General features: G+C 37.8%; 2 protein-coding genes across 8 annotated transcripts in view; one reads left to right on the plus strand and one right to left on the minus strand.

Annotated features, from left to right (window-relative positions):
* The window catches only part of SGTB (small glutamine rich tetratricopeptide repeat co-chaperone beta), a 60,520-nt gene extending 44,035 nt beyond the window's left edge, over positions 1 to 16,485 (plus strand). For 3 of the 4 annotated variants that reach the window (XM_007973948.3, XM_007973947.3, XM_007973946.3), the window contains 5 exons: positions 1,704 to 1,842; positions 1,942 to 2,004; positions 10,188 to 10,225; positions 10,468 to 10,551; positions 12,070 to 16,485. In XM_007973948.3, the coding sequence (XP_007972139.1) occupies positions 1,704 to 1,842; positions 1,942 to 2,004; positions 10,188 to 10,225; positions 10,468 to 10,551; positions 12,070 to 12,181 (436 nt within the window). In that variant the 3' untranslated portion in view covers positions 12,182 to 16,485. The remainder of the gene's footprint in view (positions 1 to 1,703; positions 1,843 to 1,941; positions 2,005 to 10,187; positions 10,226 to 10,467; positions 10,552 to 12,069) is intronic. The other variant, XM_007973950.3, reaches the window with a different exon arrangement.
* Positions 16,338 to 17,903, minus strand: part of TRAPPC13 (trafficking protein particle complex subunit 13) — a 41,234-nt gene continuing 39,668 nt past the window's right edge. For all 4 annotated transcript variants that reach the window (XM_007973938.3, XM_007973937.3, XM_007973936.3 and 1 more), the window contains one exon: positions 16,338 to 17,900. In XM_007973938.3, the coding sequence (XP_007972129.3) occupies positions 17,793 to 17,900 (108 nt within the window). In that variant the 3' untranslated portion in view covers positions 16,338 to 17,792. The remainder of the gene's footprint in view (positions 17,901 to 17,903) is intronic.

A 17,903-nucleotide genomic window follows, 5' to 3' on the forward strand; every position in this document is an offset into this window, starting at 1 on the left:
GACTACTTTCTTTACATCCCTCAGATCTTTCCAATGTGGCTACTTTTTGAGCAGCTCTCCTATTCATTCTCTTCAATATTGCCCTTTTTATTTGCATGCTTGTTGCCTGGTTTCCTGTCTTCCCCAGGTAGAATGAAATTTTCTTAAAGTCAGGAAACTTTATCTTTTTTTGTGTGTGTGAGATAGAGTTTCGCTTTTGTTTTCCAGGCTGGAGTGCAATGGCGCAGTCTTGGCTCAGTGCAACATCCACCTCCTGGGTTCAAGCAATTCTGCTGGCTCAGTCTCCCAAGAAGCTGGGATTACAGGCATGTGTCACCATGCCTGGCTAATTTTTTGTATTTAGTAGAGACAGGGTTTCACCATGTTTGTCAGGCCTGTCTCAAACTCCTGACCTCAAGTGATCCACCTGCCTCAGCTTCCCAAAGTGCTGGGATTATAGGCATGAGCCACTATGCCTGGGCTAGGAACTTTATCTTTTTCATTGTGGAATCCTTGGTATCTTTAGACACTTTTTTTTTTTTTTGAGACAGAGTCTCAGTCTGTCACCCAGGTTGGAGTGCAATGGCTCTAAATTGGCCCACTGCAACCTCCACCTCCTGGGTTCAAGCAAAATCTCTTGCCTCAGCCTCCCTAGTAGCTGGGATTACAGGCATCTGCCACCATGCCTGGCTAATTTTTGTAGTTTTAGTAGAGACAGGGTTTCACCATATTGGCCAGGCTGGTCTCAAACTCCTGACCTCAAGTGATCCACCCACCTTGGCTTCCCAAAGTGCTGCTGGGATTAGAGACATGGACCACTGTGGATAGCCAGGATCCTCTGTGTCTTTAGATATTATTTTAATAATATTCCTATACATCATAGAGTTTCAATAAATAGTTACTGACTTGACTCTTGATTAACTGGGGACTCTGTTAAAGTATCATACATGGTTGACTGGTAGAAAATGAATTAGGTTCCGATAAAGAGAAAAAGAGAAAAGAAAATAGTAATTTGTTTAAAACAAACCTAAAACAAACAGAAACCCCTAATACCATCTCACCATATATACAGTTATTGTTTAGTTCTATAATAATTTTTCAATAAGTGAATAACTAGGTAAATATAAACATTAAAATTTAATAACTCTTTGACTTGTGTCTGGTATAATTTGTCATTTGAGTTGTAAAGGATGCTAATTTTACCTACCTCTTTTGATCAGGAATAGTTATCTGATAACTACAGCCCGTTTTCCTAATGGCAAATTGATATTTATTGTTGCTCTGTTAGGAAGAAAAAAGCATGTGGGCTATTTTGAAGCACAAATACAGTTTAGAGTCCTTAAAAATGGTGTTAGCATCATGGAGTTTTGTGACCACAGGATTGTCAGCTCACATCTTTTGGAACTTACTCTAGGCATTTATAAAGCAAATTATTTTACATATTAGGCTTAAAAAATGGTAGAATAAGTAAGATAATCTCTAGCATTAAATTCATGATCTGTAGGACAACCAGGTTGTCAGCAAGCAGAATGGCGAGAGTTCAAATGTATAGAATCTTAAGTTGGAGGGAATTTTACTCCTGTGAGCCATAGTACAGTGAATAAATTAAGTGTAATCTGGATTAGAACTGAATACCAAGACAGACAGACGTTTGACGATGTTTGTGATGTCCTGATGTTCTTTAATCATGTATCTCATATTCTTGTACTCTGTATTCCCTTCAGGCTGGCCCTCACTGCCATGAATAAATTTGAAGAAGCAGTTACAAGTTATCAAAAGGCATTAGATCTTGACCCTGAAAATGATTCCTATAAGTCAAATCTGAAAATAGCAGAACAGAAGTTAAGAGAGGTATCCAGTCCTGTAAGTTGTTAATGCCGAATGAGTGAAGTATTTTCTGTCACTCATAAGTTATTGTAATTGTAGTCGTTGGACTGATTCTGAGATATAATTGTTTTACAGACAGGAACTGGACTGAGCTTTGACATGGCTAGCTTGATAAATAATCCAGCCTTCATTAGTATGGTGAGTATACTTTCTTTTCTGCCTCTGCTGGCTTTGTTTTCCTTAGAGCTATGTAGCTATGCAATTTTTTTTTTTAGAAACAAGTAAGTGAGATTTTGTGTTGGTAGTTGTAGTGGAGTGTTGATATAAGGCTATAGCAGGGTTTTTTTTTTTTAATTTCCAACTTTTATTTCAAAGTGCAGGGGTACTTGTGTGGGATGTGCAAGTTTGTTACATAGGTAGAATGTGTGCCGTGGTAGTTTGCTGCACAGATCCTTCCATTACCCAGGTATTAAGCCCAGCATCCATTAGCTATTCTTCCTGATCCTTTCTCTCCTCCCATCCCCTGCCCTCCAACAGGCCCAGTGTGTGTTGTTCCCCTATGTGTGTCATTGTATTCTCATCATTTGGCTCCCACTTGTAAGTGAGAACATGTGTTATTTGGTTTTCTTTTCCTGTGTTACTTTGTTAAGTAAAATGGTAAAATGGCCTCCAGCTCCATCCATGTCCCTGCGAGAGACGTGATCTTGTTTCTTGTTATGGCTGCATAGTATTCCATGGTGTATATGTACCGCATTGCCTTTATCCAGTCTATCATTGATGGGCATTTGGGTTGATTCCATGTCTTTGCTATTGTGAATAGTGCTGCAGTGAACATACGTATGAATGTGTATTTACAGTAGAATGATTTCTATTCCTTCGGGTGTATACCTAGTCATGGGATTGCTGGGTCGAATGGTATTTCTTTTTCTAGGTCTTTGAGGAATCACCACACTGTCTTCCACAATGGTTGAACTAATTTACATTTCCACCAACAGTATTAAAGCATTCCTTTTTTCTCCACAACTTCACCAGCATGTGTTTTTTTTTGTTGTTGTTGTTGTTGTTGTTGTTTGTTTTTTTTTTGAGATGGAGTTTCACTCTCGTCACCCAGTCTGGAGTACAATGGTGGGATCTCGGCTCCCTGCAGCCTCCACCTCCTGGGTTCAAGCAAATCTCCTGCCTCAGCCTCCTGAGTAGCTGGGATTATAGGTACCCACAACTACACCTGGCTAATTCTTGTATTTTCAGTAGAGATGGAGTTTCACCATGTTGACCAGGCTGGTCAAACTCCTGACCTTCGGTGATCCGCCCACCTCAGCCTCCCGAAGTGCTGGGATTACAGGCATGAGCCACCACACCTGGCCTATTTTTGAGTTTTTAATAATAGTTGTTCTGACTTGTGTGGGATGGTATCTCATTGTGGTTTTGATTTGCATTTCTCTAATGATCAATGATGTTGAGCTGTTTTTTCATGTTTATTGGCCACATATATGTCTTCTTTTGAGAAGTGTCTGTTCATTTCCTTTGCCCACTTTATAATGGGGTTGTTTGTTTTTTTCTTGTAAATTTGTTTAACTTCTTTATAGATACAGTATATTAGACCTTTGTCAGATAGATAGATTGCAAAAATGTTCTCCCATTCTGTAGATTGTCTGTTTACTCTGTTGATTGTTTCTTTTGGTGTGGAAAAGAAACTCTTTAGTTTAATTAGATCCCATTTGTCAATTTTTTCTTTTGTTGCAATTGCTTTTGGCATCTTCGTCATGAAATCTTTGCCTGTGCCTATGTCCTGAATGATATTGCCTAGGTTTATAGAGTTTTTATAAGTTTTGGGTTGTACATTTAAGTCTTGAATCCATCTTGAGTTGATTTTTGTATATATATAGTATAGCAAAAGGGTCCAGTTTCAATTTTCTCCATTTGGCTAGCCAGTTCTCTCGGCACCACTTATTAAATAGGCAATCCTTTCCCCATTGCGTTTGCCAGGTTTGTCAAAGATCAGATGGTTGTGGGTGTGCAGTCTTATTTTTGGGTTCTCTGTTCTGTTCCACTGGTCTATGTGTCTGTTCTTGTACCAGTACCACACTGTTTTGGTTATTGTAGCCCTGTAATATAGTTTGAAATTGGGTAGCGTGATACCTCAGCTTTGTTCTTTTCGCTTAGGATTGCCTTGGCTCTTTGGGCTCTTTTTTGCTTCCATATGAATTTTAAAATAGTTTTTTCTAATTCTGTGAAGAATATCAAGGGTAGTTTAATGGGAATAGCATTGAGTCTGTAAATTGCTTTGGGCAATATGGCCATTTTCATGATATTGATTCTTCTTATCCATGAGTATGGAATGTTTTTCCACTTGTTTCTGTCCTCTGTTATTTCCTTGAGCAGCGGTTTGTAGTTCTCCTTGAAGAGTTCCTTCACTTCGCCTGTTGGCTGTATTCCTAGGTATTTTATTCTTTTTGTGGCAATTGTGAATGGGAGTTCATTTGTGATTTGACTTTTGACTTGCCTGTTGGTATGTAGGAATGCTAGCGATTTTTGCACATTAATTTTGTATCCTGAGACTGTGCTGAAGTTGCTTATCAGCTTAAGAAACTTCTCCACTGAGACAATAGGGTTTTCTAGATAAAGGATCATATCATCTGCATATAGGGATAATTTGCCTTCCTCTCTTCCTATTTGAATACCCTTTATTTCTTTATCATGCTTGATTTCCCTGCCCAAAACTTCCAATACTATTAATATGTTGAATAGGAATGGTGAGAGAGGATATTCTTGTCTTGTGCTGGTTTCCAAGGGGAATACTTGCAGCTTTTGTTCATTCAGTATGATATTGGCTGTAGGTTTGTCATATATGGCTTTTATTATTTTGAGATGTGTTCCTTCGATATCTAGTTTATTGAGAGTTTTTTACATGAAAGGATGTTGAATTTTATTGAAGGTCTTTTCTGCGTCTATTGAGATAATCATGGGGTTTTTGTCTTTAGTTCTGTTTATGAGATGAATCACATTTATTGATTTGCATATGTAGAAACAGCCTTGCATCTTGGGGATGAAGACTCCTTGATTGTGGTGGATAAGCTTTTTGATATGCTGCTTGGATTTGTTTTGCCAGTATTTTGCTGAGGATTTTTGTATCAATATTCATCAAGGATACTGGCCTGAAGTTTTCTTTTTTGTTGTTGTATCTCTGCCAGGTTTTGGTATCAGGATGATGTTGGCCTCATAGAATGAGTTAGAGAGGAGATCCTCCTTTTCAATTTTTTAGAATAGTTTCTGTAGGAATGGTACCAGCTCTTTTTTCTACCTCTGGTAGAATTTAGCTGTGAATTCATCTGGTCGTGGACTTTTTTTTTTTTTTTTTTTGGTTGGTAGGCTATTTATTAGTGCCTCAGTTTCAGAACTCATCATTGGTTTGTTCAGGGATTCAGTTTCTTCCTGGTTCAGTCTTGGGAGGGTGTATATGTCCAGGAATTCATGAAGTTCTTCTAGAAATTGATTAGTAAAATTTCTAGTTTATGTGCATAGAACTGTTTATAGTATTCTTTGATGGTTGTTTGTATTTCTGTGGGGTCAGGGGTAATATCCCCCTTATCATTTTTTATTGTGTTTGTTTGAATCTTCTCTCTTTTCTTTTCATTAGTATAGCTAGCTATAGTTTATTAATTTTTTTCAAAAAACTAGCTTCTGGATTCATTGATTTTTTTTTTTTTTGGAAGGGTTTTTTGTGTCTCTCTCTCCTTCAGTTGAGCCCTGGTCTTGGTTATTTCTTGTCTTCTGCTAGTTTTGGGGTTTGTTTGTTCTTGTTTCTCTAGTTCTTTTAGTTGTGATGTTAAGTTGTCAACTGGAGATCTTTCTAGCTTTTTGATTTGGGCATTTAGTGCTATAAATTTCTTTCTTAACACTGTTTTAGCTGTGTCTGAGATTCTGGTATGTTGTTTCTTTGTTCTTATTAGTTTCAAAGAACTTCTTGATTTCTGTCTTAATTTCGTTATTTACCCAAAAGTCATTCAGGAGCAGGTTGTTCAATTTCCATGTAGTTGTGTGGTTTTGACTGAATTGAGTGCTGTGTTGTGATAAGAAGAATGTGTATTCTGTTGTTTTTGGGTGGAGAGTTCTGTAGATATCAGGTCCACTTGATCCAGAGCTGAGTTCAGGTTTGAATATCTTTGTTAGTTTTCTGTCTTGATGATCTAAGATTGTCAGCAGAGTGTTAAAGTCTCCCACTATTACTGTGTGGGCGTCTAGTCTCTTTGAGGCTCTCGAAGTACTTGCTTTGTGAATCTGGGTGCTCCTGTATTGGAGCATATATATTTAAGATAGTTAGCTCTTCTTGTTGAATTGAACCCTTTACCATTATGTAATGGCCTTCTTTGTCTTTTTTTTTTTCTTGAGACAGAGTTTTGCTCTGTCACCCAGACTGGAGTACAGTGGCACGATCTCAGCTCACTACAACCTCTGCTTCCTTTTTTGTCTTTTTTGATCTTCTTTGATTTAAAGTCTGTTTTGTCGGAAACTGGGATTGCAACCACTGCTTTTTTCTGTATTCCATTTGCTTGGTAAATTTTCCTTCATCCCTGTATTTTGAGCCTATGTGTGTCTTTGTATGTATAGTGGGTCTCTTGAATACAGCTCACTGATATTGATTTTTTATCTGGCTTGCAATTCTATGTCTTTTGATTGGGGCATTTAGCCTATTTACATTTAAGGTTAGTATTGTTATGTGTAAATTTGATCCTATCATCATGATGCTAGCTGGTTATTTTGCAAACTTACATGGTTGCTTCACAGTGTCCCTAGTCTGTGTACTTCAGTGTGCTTTTGTAGTGGCTGGTAACAGTTTTTGCTTTCCATATTTAGTGCTTCCTTTAGGAACTCTTGTAAGGCAGGTCTGTTAGTAACGAGTTCCCTCAGCATTTACTTTTCTGAAAAGGATCTTATTTCTCCTTTGCTTATGAAGCTTAGTTTGACCAGATATGAAATTCTGGGTTGGAAATTCTTTTAAGAACGTTGAATATTGGCCCCCAATCTCTTCTGGCTTGTAGGGTTTCTGCTGAGAGATCCGCTGTTAGTCTGATGGGCTTCCTTTGTAGGTGGCCTGGCCTTTCTCTCTGGCTGAATGGCAGGGTTCTTAACTTGTCCATGTACTTCCTGTGGGAAGGCCATGGATGGACTTCAGGAAGCTCATGGATTTTCCCAAAATTGTACATAAAAATCTGTGTATCTGTGTATATGTGCATTTTTCCAGGAGAGCATCTTATTTTTCGTGAGATTGGTATAGGAATCTGCCAATATATGAAAGGTTAAAAACTACTCTCTTACATAAAAGTGGTCTTAGGAAGATATCTAACATCTGCAGTTTGAGTATTTGGCCATTGCGGTTCCCTAGGCTTGCCCCTCAGCATTGTCTGCCTTGTTTTTTATCTTTAGAGTTTGATATATATATATATATATATATATATCTCATATGTATGTCCTCTATTCTTACAAACCAACAAAATAATGTCTGGGCCTTTTTGAGAACATACATGCTCTGGTTCAGTATGTGGTAACTTTCATTTAGTGGGTTTAGGATGTTCCCAGGGCATATCAAGCTCCTGGGGTGACTGTATACTTTGGATGAGAATTATTCTATCACATGATATGCCCTTGGAAGGCAGGAATCAGTTTTTATTCATCTTCTGTTTCCTTCAGAAAATGTGTCTTGCATCCATTAAATCTTCTGTTGAACTGAAATGCACAGATGACTCATTCCCAGTGAGATAAGTCTTTTTAGCAATTGGTAGTTTTTATTTTTCCCTCATCAAATTTCAGCCTTCTTACCATGCTAGCAAATACATATTTTGTAGATCTTGTGACTTCATTTTTTTTTTTTGAAGCATAGTTACCCATTCCAGGACTCAGGTTATGGTATTGTAACAGGATGTGAAAAATGGAATTCTTTTAGTTTCAGGTTTGGCTTAGGCTCCAAGCTGCTATGTACCAAAATAAGGTGTGAGACCACCATGTAGGAGTTGCAAAAGATGGGGATAAAAAACATGTTTTGTGACTTGTAAAAAAGGCAAAGTTGATAGAAATTAAAACAAGATTTTTGGAGAGAGTTATTAGAGTTCTAGGGCTCCCTAGATGAAGGAATTAGGGAGGCTTGCTCTCATCTTAAGCCCTCGCTGAGAAAGGGCTTTTCTGGTATGGAGACTTTCTACCTGATGGTTCAGCTGGAAAGCCAGTGGCAGCATTAGCTGTGTAGTTTGGGCAGTTACTGTACTGATGAGAGTGGAGCAGAGGTGAGCACACACAGTTGTGAGAGAGGGTGTCTGAATATGTCCAAGAGGCTTTCCTGGAAGTGTGATAGGTTCCCAAGACAGAGAATCTCTGGAGGACTGCCAAGAACCTGAGACTGAAGGGAAAGTCATAGCATTCATCCAGAGGGTAAATTATCCTTTTCAAAGAATAGATAAGAAATCTCCAGGGGCCTAGGGAAAGCAGAAGTGTCTGAAGAACACCATAAGAGAGCCACATAGTTTTTGAATACCTTGCAAACTCAAAGAGCACCAATGCAAAACTAGTAAGATAATACCAGTCATCAAATAAGAACTTTGCTGCTCCTTTAACCTTTCCCTCCATTTAACCCTCACCCTGGAGGGCCACAACTCTTAATCAGCAAGCTGGGGGAAGAGGACTGGAAGCACTACAGGATAAAGAAGGACTATAGGCCTTGGTGTGGTGGCTCACACCTGTAATCCCAGCACTTTGGGAGGCTGAGATGGGCGGATCACTTGAGGTCAGGAGTTCCAGACCAGCCTGGCCAACCTGGAGAAACACCGTCTCTACTGAAAACAGAAAAATTAGCTGGACGTGGTGGTGCACGCCTGTAATCCCAGCTACTTGGGAGGCTGAGGCAGGAGAATCACTTGACTCCAGGAGGCAGAGGTTGCAGTGAGCTGAGGTCATGCCATTGCACTCCAGCCTGGGTGACAGAGTGAAACTCCATCTCCAAAAAAAAAAAAGCACTGTAGGACAGCAGTCCCCAACCTTTTTGTAACAGGGACTGGTTTCATGGAAGACAATTTTTCCATGGACCATACTGGGGGTAGGGGGTAGGGGCAGGACGGGGAGAATCGTTAGATTCTCTTGAGGAGCACTCAACCTAGATCCTTCACGTGCGCAGTTCACAATAGGGTTCTTGCTTCTATAAGAATCTGATGCTGCAGCTGATCTGACAGGAGGTGGAGCTCAGGCAGTAGTGCTTGCTCACCCACCGCTAACTTGCTGCTGTGCATCCTGGTTCCTAACAGTCCGTGGCCCAGGGGTTGGGGACCCCTACTATAGGAAACAGAGCAGTCAATGGTCCCTCTTTTCTACTACAACTGGTCAATCTGTAGCAGGCCCATGCTACGAAGGGAAAGTTTTACCTATAAATGAAGCTTTATGTATTTCGTTGTTACACTGAGACATTAATTGCTGAACTGGAGGTCATTTTATAGAACTTAAAGTGACAGGAGGACAGCTTACTGAAAAGTGACTGGAAAAGCCATAGATCTGTTCTAAATTTCTTCTAGGTCCTAGATTCTGGGAGAAGGGGAAGAACTATTGTTGCAGAACTAGTTTAAAGGGATTGCAAAACCAGCACTTCATGTTTATAGCTCATCCATCCCGCTTTTCCTGTGTAATGCCTTTAGCACTTACGGGTTGGCTCAGAGGCACCCATCCTGACTGGGACTTGAGGAAAGTTTTGAATTACTTACGAATCAGTCAGTGATCTTTCTGATAAGAGAAGCAAGTGGTGGCTTTTCCCAACACCTCATAGAGAGTCTGTGAATAAAATCTATTGTCTACAAAGATTTAGACTAAATTCAAATTTTACATGAATATTGTTGACATTACCAATTTGAGGGGAAAAAAAATGTGATGCTTTCAAAATAGAATGTTTTAAAAGTGTGTGTGCACATAAATATAATTCCCTGTGCCACCATAAGCATGGGAAGCATTGAAACTGCTGGGCCCCATGGAGCAAAGTCACATCTCTTAAGAGCTCGTTTGGAATGGAGCTTCTCAAGTGTAGGAGATCCCTTAACTATAGTTTTAAAGTTCTTATTTTTCCTTTTGGCTAGTTAGTCTGATCAGCAGTAGGAGGTAAACTGCTGTCAACATCCTCAGTTAACAGTGTTGTTTGTAATCTCTCTATCCTCACCGTGTCTTCTTAATGCCACTTTTTCTAGTACCTTCTCTCTTTTACATTCCCATTTACTTTGCGTAGCACACTGAAACTCTACAAAATGTTAGTGCATACATGGTTTACCTTTCGTTTTTCTAAAAAAAAAAAATCTTTGTTAAAGATCCCTACATATTAACTGCCTTTAATGGGAGGTGGTATTTTTCAATTTCAGGCAGCAAGTTTAATGCAGAACCCTCAAGTTCAACAGCTGTAAGTATATAGAAAGAGCTTATTACACTTCCCCCACCTTCTACTTGCCAGGCTCCTAATTTGAGCACATTAGCTCAAAAATGATGAAACTGTTCTGAATGACAGTCAGTTGGAGCTTAAAGCCACACACATTTGGCCTAGCTACTGGTATAACATGGGTATATTTTATTAAGTTTTCCTCGTCCAGTTGTCCTGTTAAGAATATATACCAATCCCAGTGATGTATTTCTTGTGTACTCTAGAATGTCAGGAATGATGACAAATGCCATTGGGGGACCTGCTGCTGGAGTTGGGGGCCTAACTGACCTGTCAAGCCTCATCCAAGCGTAAGTATTATTTAAAACAGAAATAGTGAAGATGTATTTTGTGTTTTACAGCTTATCTCTATGGTGAGGGGTCAGGGCTTTCTTTTTATCTTTTACCGTTAGTAACTTTGGCCTCCTTACTGTTACTAAATCTGAAAGAAATTCATGAATTAGAACCACTTTTTAGACTGTAGGGCAGGAATCCGTACCTAGATAGTTTGGCCAGTCCTGTCTGTTGAGAAAAAGAATCATGTTTATTATGCTTTTTTTTTTGGGGACTTTCAAGTACCAGCAGAATCTTTGCTTCTTTTTCTTTTTTGGTACCATCTCAATAAGATAGGTGAGGGACAGATATTACAAAAGTAGATAATTTATATCCCTACCCAATGGCTAGAGAAACTGAGGTACAGGTTACTGACTTGCTGAGGAACCAATAGCACAGTCAGTCTTTTTCATTTGCAGCCTAATTTTAATTTTACTTGATTGTGTTGTCAGTGTGAAATTAGGGTCATTGGTTTTTAAGTGGGGGTATCAATACTATATCTTTGCTTACAGAAGGTCCCAAGGATTGGTGCCCTGGTACTTTGAGGGTATGGAGACAAATGGTAAAAATCATATGTCCAAATAAATTGTGATCTCATATATATATATAAAGCTACTAATCCCCCATTTTTTCCCAATGAAGATCCAAGTTTTTCAGCAGACTTCAAACTACTCAGGGATGCAGATGAAGGTCAAATATCCTGTTAAAATATATATCAATTTAGGTACACATACATAGTTTAAAATCACATGTTACATACTTTAATGTTCAGGCAATTCAGGAAACTTGTATTCAAACTTTTTCAGTGCCTGTCAGCACTTAGAGGAACTACTTGCATCTTCTTGTTACTTAAGCATATTGCCTCCACTTGTATCAGATTGGTGAAGATAACTTTGCTTTTTGAATCTGTGTCTGATACTCTCACTGGACACTTTATATGAAGCCACAGTACCATTTGTTGTTTGTCAGCACAACCGTGTATCCACTTAGAATATTGCATTTTTAGAATGACCTTTAAATGGCGTATAATAATATCTAACACTGGCAATAGAGGGTCACACACTACAATTTGTGTTAAACTTCTTAGTGTTTTTAAAATTACTTGTTAGGTGACCTCCAAAAGCATCCCAAACTGGGTGTTATATGAGACTATTAAGACTTGCATATAAAAGCATTATATTTTAGCACATACAATAAAAACATACCCTTCTTAGCCCTTTGCTTCTTTGTCATTAGCACTAGAGAAGTAGATTTCACCCAATTGAGGTACTTTTTTTTTTAGCATGGGTGTTTTGTTTCTTATAAAGAACACTGCATTGTAATAATGCGATATGGAGGCATTGGTAAACTTGTAGATACTAAAGACGTGGCTCTAAAACTTACTTTTATAGAAAAAAGCCCCCTTTAGGTAGCTCCCACATTTTCTGCAGTTCTTTTTGCATGGGTAAATGTGACTGGCAATTCCCTATTCAAACCACATTGCCTCTTTACTACAGGGGACAGCAGTTTGCTCAGCAGATACAGCAACAAAATCCTGAACTTATAGAACAACTGAGAAATCACATCCGGAGCAGATCATTCAGCAGCAGCGCTGAAGAGCATTCCTGATTTCACCCGGGGCTCAAGCCCGATACAAATGGTTTATGGCTATGAATGATTTGTTGTAGATAGTCCCCTCCCTTGTTCAAAAAACCAAACAACATATCTGATGTGTGAAAATAATGGAGGAAAACCTCTTGTGTATATTCTTAAAGAATAAATCTGTTTAGACAATAGGTTTATCACAGACAAACTCAAAATGTAACATGACTCCTTTGGAAGTGATCACTAGCCTTGTTGAGTGCCAATACAGCACTGGGATAAGGTTCCATTTTCAAACTTCTATCATATTTGTATATTAGACTTAATAGCAAAGTATATTTATTGAACTCTAGTAGGACTATTTGTTGGTAAGCTCTTTAGCTCCAATTTCCTTTAAGCAGTTTTTTGAGAGGGGAAATGACCCAAAGGAAAGGTTTCCTATGCTGGTTGAGAAGAAGTGTACTTGCCACTGAGCAGTATGTCAGGAAAGAAGGAATATTGTCTACGTTTAGCTTTGATAAGTGCTATCAGTAATGAATATATAACATGGGAACCAATATGGGAACCAATATGATCTTTAATGTTGTTTGTTCTGGTGAACAGAGAATCTTAAGACCTGTTAGAAAGTAGCACTTGATGCAAGGGATGTTTTGAAGAGAAAAAATTGGTAATGTGAATGTACAGAAAGTAAGGGAGGATGCTCAGGTTTTCTGCATAGTTCTTAACTAATCTTGTCTGCAGTTTGGTATTGATAACATTAGCATGGCCACTTATGCTAAACACACAATAAGATACATTTAGAAATCCTTAATGTACTGGTTAGGTCAGTGATATAACTGTATGATTTAATTATCACAATTTCCCCAGTGGTAACCTTACCTTGGAAACTATCAAATATAAATATATTTTAACAAAGCCAGTGACCTGGTCCTAAGTTAAGGATGTTCTAAATGGTATTTAATTGTGTGCCCATAAACACTGATTTTTTAAAAAAAGAAAACTTAGTAATTATTTGATGGATAGCAAAAAGCATCTATCACTAACATTGCTTGTTCATGTAAGCTTCTGTGATAATTTGGCTTGGCATGCCAGTCTTATAATTAACATAATTTAAATTTGATGCAATTTAAATATAACAGGAGACTTAAAATATTTTATTATAAATGAGATGCCATATTAGTTAGTGGAGAAAAGGGGCATTAGGCATAAATAGCATGGGTCTAACTACATTGATGATGAGAGTTTAATTCCAACTAGAGTATATTTTTTATTAATCATGAAATTGGTGCTGACATGTAATGACTTCACAAGTTTTACAAGGGAAAACTGAAAAAGGAAGTAATATAAATTTTGTGGGGTTTTTTGAGATGGAGTCTTACTCTTTTGCCAGGCTTGAGTGCAGTGTTGTGATCTCAGCTCACTGCAACTTCCATTTCCTGGATTCAAGTGCTTCTCGAGCCTCAACCTCCCAAGTAGCTGGGATTATAGGTGCCCACCGCCATGCCTAGCTAATTTTTCTTTATTTTTTTTTTGAGATGGAGTCTCACTCTGTCGCCAGGCTGGAGTGCAGTGGCACAATCTCGACTCACTGCAACCTCTGCCTCCCGGGTTCAAGTGATTCTTCTGCCTCAGCCTCCCAAGTAGCTGGGATTACAGGGACACGCCACCACGCCCAGCTAATTTTTGTATTTTTACTAGAGACGGGGTTTCACTATGTTGGCCAGGATGGTCTCTATCTCTAGACCTTGTGATCCGCCTGCCTTGGCTTCCCCAATGTTGGGATTACGGGCGTGGGCCACCATGCCTGGCTGCTAATTTTTGTTTTTAATGGAGACAGGGTTTCACTATATTGGCCAGGCTGGTCTCAAACTCCTGACCTCAAGTGATCTGCCCATTTTGGCGCCTCAAAGTGCTGGGATTAGAGGTGTGAGCCATTGTGCCTGGCCAGGAAGCAATATAAAATTAAATTAGTAATAATGCAGATGATTAGGCCTTATAGAACCCTTATCAAAAGACTAATCGGCCGGGCGCAGTAGCTCATGCCTGTAATGGCAGCACTTTGGGAGGCTGAGGCGGGGGGATCACCTGAGGTCAGGAGTTCGAGACCAGCCTGTCCAACATGGTGAAACCTCACCTCTACTGAAAATACAAAAGTTAGCCTGGCTTGGTGGCAAGCGCCTATAGTCCCACCTACGCGGGAGGCCAAGGCATGAGAATCACTTGAACCCGAGAGGCGGAGGTTGCAGTGAGCCGAGATTGCGCCACTGCACTCCAGCCTGGGTGACAGAGTAAGACTCCATCTCAAAAAAAAAAAAAAAAAAAAAGAGAGAGACTAAGACTAATTATTTTGTATCTTGAGGTTTAAAAACCAACTTTTCTCTTTCTCCTTTATGACGTCAGAATAGTAGTTCTATAACTTCATTGTAAGAATCACCTGGAGAATTCATTAAAGATGCAGATTCAGGGCCACGTGTTCAATTCTGTTATAGTAGGTCCTGTAATAAGGCCTAGGAATGGCCATTTTAAACAGTACACTAGGTGGTTTTGATAACAGATCCAGGGACTCTAACTTAGAGGAACACTAGGTTAGAGGTTTCTCAATTAGACCTGCAAACACCTAAGCACCTGGCTAAAGCTACAATGATCTGTATGAAGATATATAGTTCTGCAGAATTTAAAAAAAGCAGAATTCAAGTCTTCGGCCCTCAGAAGTTAAATTTGTATTCCATCTAAGCCAACTTTGTTTTTCACTAAGTTAGAATAATCTCTTAGTATTCCAGTATTACACAGAATGAAGTAGTACTACTAATCACATAGAAGTCATTACTGTGATATAAAAAGCAAAATAGATTCTTAATTAAAAATTAGCCACTCATATTCAGTGTTGAATAAGAAGTCAAAGTTTCTAACATAACTATCTTGAGTGCATTTAAAATGCTTTTAGAGCAATAAGATAAGCTTCTAGCTCACTGCCTAGAAAAACAGAAGATACAAATTCACAGTGTCAGAAATGAAAGAGGGGATACACTACAGACACTATAGGTATTAAAAGGCTAACTAGAAAACACCATGACCAACTCAAGGATTGTATATTTAACAACTTAGATGAAACAGATTCCCTATAGGATACAAACTAGAAATCTCACTGAAGAAATAGAAAACCTAAACAGACCCGTATTTATTAAGGAAACTGAGTTTGTGGTTAAGTTAAAAACCTTCCAGGAAAGAAAACTACAGGCCCAGATAACTTCAATGATGAATTTTACCAAACACTTAAGGGAGAAATAATAGCAATTCTTAACAATCTCTTCCAGGAAACAGAAGAGGAGAAAATACTTCCCAACTCATTTTATTTGACTAGTATTACCCAAAGATACTATAAGAAAAAAACTTTAGAACAATGTCTTCATGTGCTAACATCTGTAAATTAGCCATTTTTTTATATGAAATAATGGGAATTGGTATATTTCTTCCATTTCACTTTTCTATTTGTTTCTTTGCTAATATACCACCTGTAACAAATTCAATCCAGATGCTATCTGTCCACTTACCTACATTTCCATTCTATTCAAGCCATTTTTGCTCTTCAAGTACCTTGATCACTCTGGAATCACAGCATTGCAAGCTATTTCAAAAAAACGTTGCGTGGTTGGACTGTGCTAGCTACTTTTCAATTTATAAAAACTGCCCCATATATTTTCTTGCTTGTCTGGGAAATATAGTTGCTATCTAAGTAGAAAAGTAAGAGGACATTATTAAACTAACTCTTTAAGCATCCTACTAAATGTTTGACTTCCATTTCTTGTAGTAGCTGTAGCTATTATGATACTATGTAAAACAGAATAGGTTCTATATATGCAAATGACATTTTCATTTAATGTACCAAATTGTGTATCTAACTTTTATAATATAGGTTAAACAGATCCTTTCTAAGATGGCATTATCTAATCTTTAAATTATGAAAAATATGTGTCCACGTTATTGTTTATAACAGAAGAGACTATAATTAAAGTACAGAGCAAATTCCAAGTGACCATGATATTACTTTTAAGATTTAAAACAGAATGAAACAGAAGATTGAGTCATAAGATGCTTGAAAAACAATCCAAGTATCCAGTGCAGTGGCTATAAAATATTATTTCATCATTTAATCAATCTTAATCATTTTGAAACAAAGACAGACTTCAATTTTACACTGCTTGCACTTTATTTTGTACGGACATTTCATTAATTATTACTCAATTTTGAGGTGCAAACCTTCTGAATATAGCTTTCATTTTGGACCAAACAATTTGTTATGGCAATAAATAATGATGCATTGAAAAACCAAATTTTGTATTTGATTTAATGCCCTCTTACATTTAAGAAATTATATATACATTCTTGAATTTCAACTTACCAAAATAGAATAGCTTTTATTTAACAGCCTAAGCTTTTGTTTTCCTGACAAAATACTTAAACTTTTTGTTACATTAATGCTGCAAAGTTGTTTATCACCTCAACTTTCTCACTGCTTTGCTCATAACTAAGTGTGATCACATGGAGAAAGTTTTATAACAGTAACACATGATTTAGAGTTTAAAATCATATCAGAAGATAGAAATTATTTAAATATACCATATAAAAATAAGTGGCTTAATCAATGAGAAAAAACCCCAGCAATTTTTGGCTTATAATAAGTATTATTCTTAGTTAATAGTTAATGAAAAAAATCAACAACCTAAAAAGTAAAACCAATTCTGATCTGTTCAGTAGCTGAAAGACATGTATGTTTGTAGGTATAATATACAAATACAGACACAAACCATTACAGTAATTTTGAAAACAATTAGAAAGCTTATACTGTGTTAACAAATATCAGGTTATAAGAGGACTACCCCCTTTGTTTTAAGCAAACATTTTCTGCTGACTGAATAGCTAGGAAAAAAACTGGAGTTAACTGAAATATTTCTAAACAAAATGTTACAAAGTTCTAAGAAACAACTCTTTCCTCTAGATTGAGGTCAGCCAACTATACCCTGCAGGCCAAATCTGTCCAGCTGCCTTTTTTTTTTTTTTTTTTTTTTTTTGGAGACGGTCTTGCTCTGTCGCTCAGGCTAGAGTACAGTGGCATGATCTCAGCTTACTGCCACCTGCGCCTCCTGAGTTCAAGTGATTCTCCTGCCTCAGCTTCCCGAGCCCAGTTGCTGCTTTTTATGTACACCACTGTACTTTTTTGGCCTACTGGCTGCTCTTGCAGTACAATGGCAGAGTTCAGTATTTGTGACAGAAACCTTATGGCCTGCAAAGCCTAAAATATTTAGTATCTTGTACCTTACATAAAAAGTTTGCTGACTTGTGTTCTAGATACTGGCTAGGGACAAATGGTCTCAGATACATAGCTTTCGGAGAACAAAGTCCAGTGGTCATCTAAAATGAAATGAAGTTAAATAGGTGTAGAAAATCTACACATGTTCATTTCGAACATAACTTACAAGATAAAATCAGATCTCTTCAAAACAAATATTTAATATTTTAACTATTTTACAGGAAAGAAATTTAAATAACATATTTATTTCATTGTTGACATCATCATTTTACAAAGGACAAAAAGCAGTTCTGTGAAACTAAATGAAAAGCATAACACTGGAAATTTCCTTCAGCTTTCCACTTTAATGGCAGAAGATACCACACAGACTTGTGCGATGTCATCATATTCATATGTTCTCTTTAAGAATGTGTCTGTTAGTCTTAAGCCAGAGATGCTCTA

The sequence above is a fragment of the Chlorocebus sabaeus genome, chromosome 4, assembly GCF_047675955.1.
Source record: "Chlorocebus sabaeus isolate Y175 chromosome 4, mChlSab1.0.hap1, whole genome shotgun sequence".
NCBI classification, from domain to species: Eukaryota; Metazoa; Chordata; class Mammalia; order Primates; family Cercopithecidae; genus Chlorocebus; species Chlorocebus sabaeus.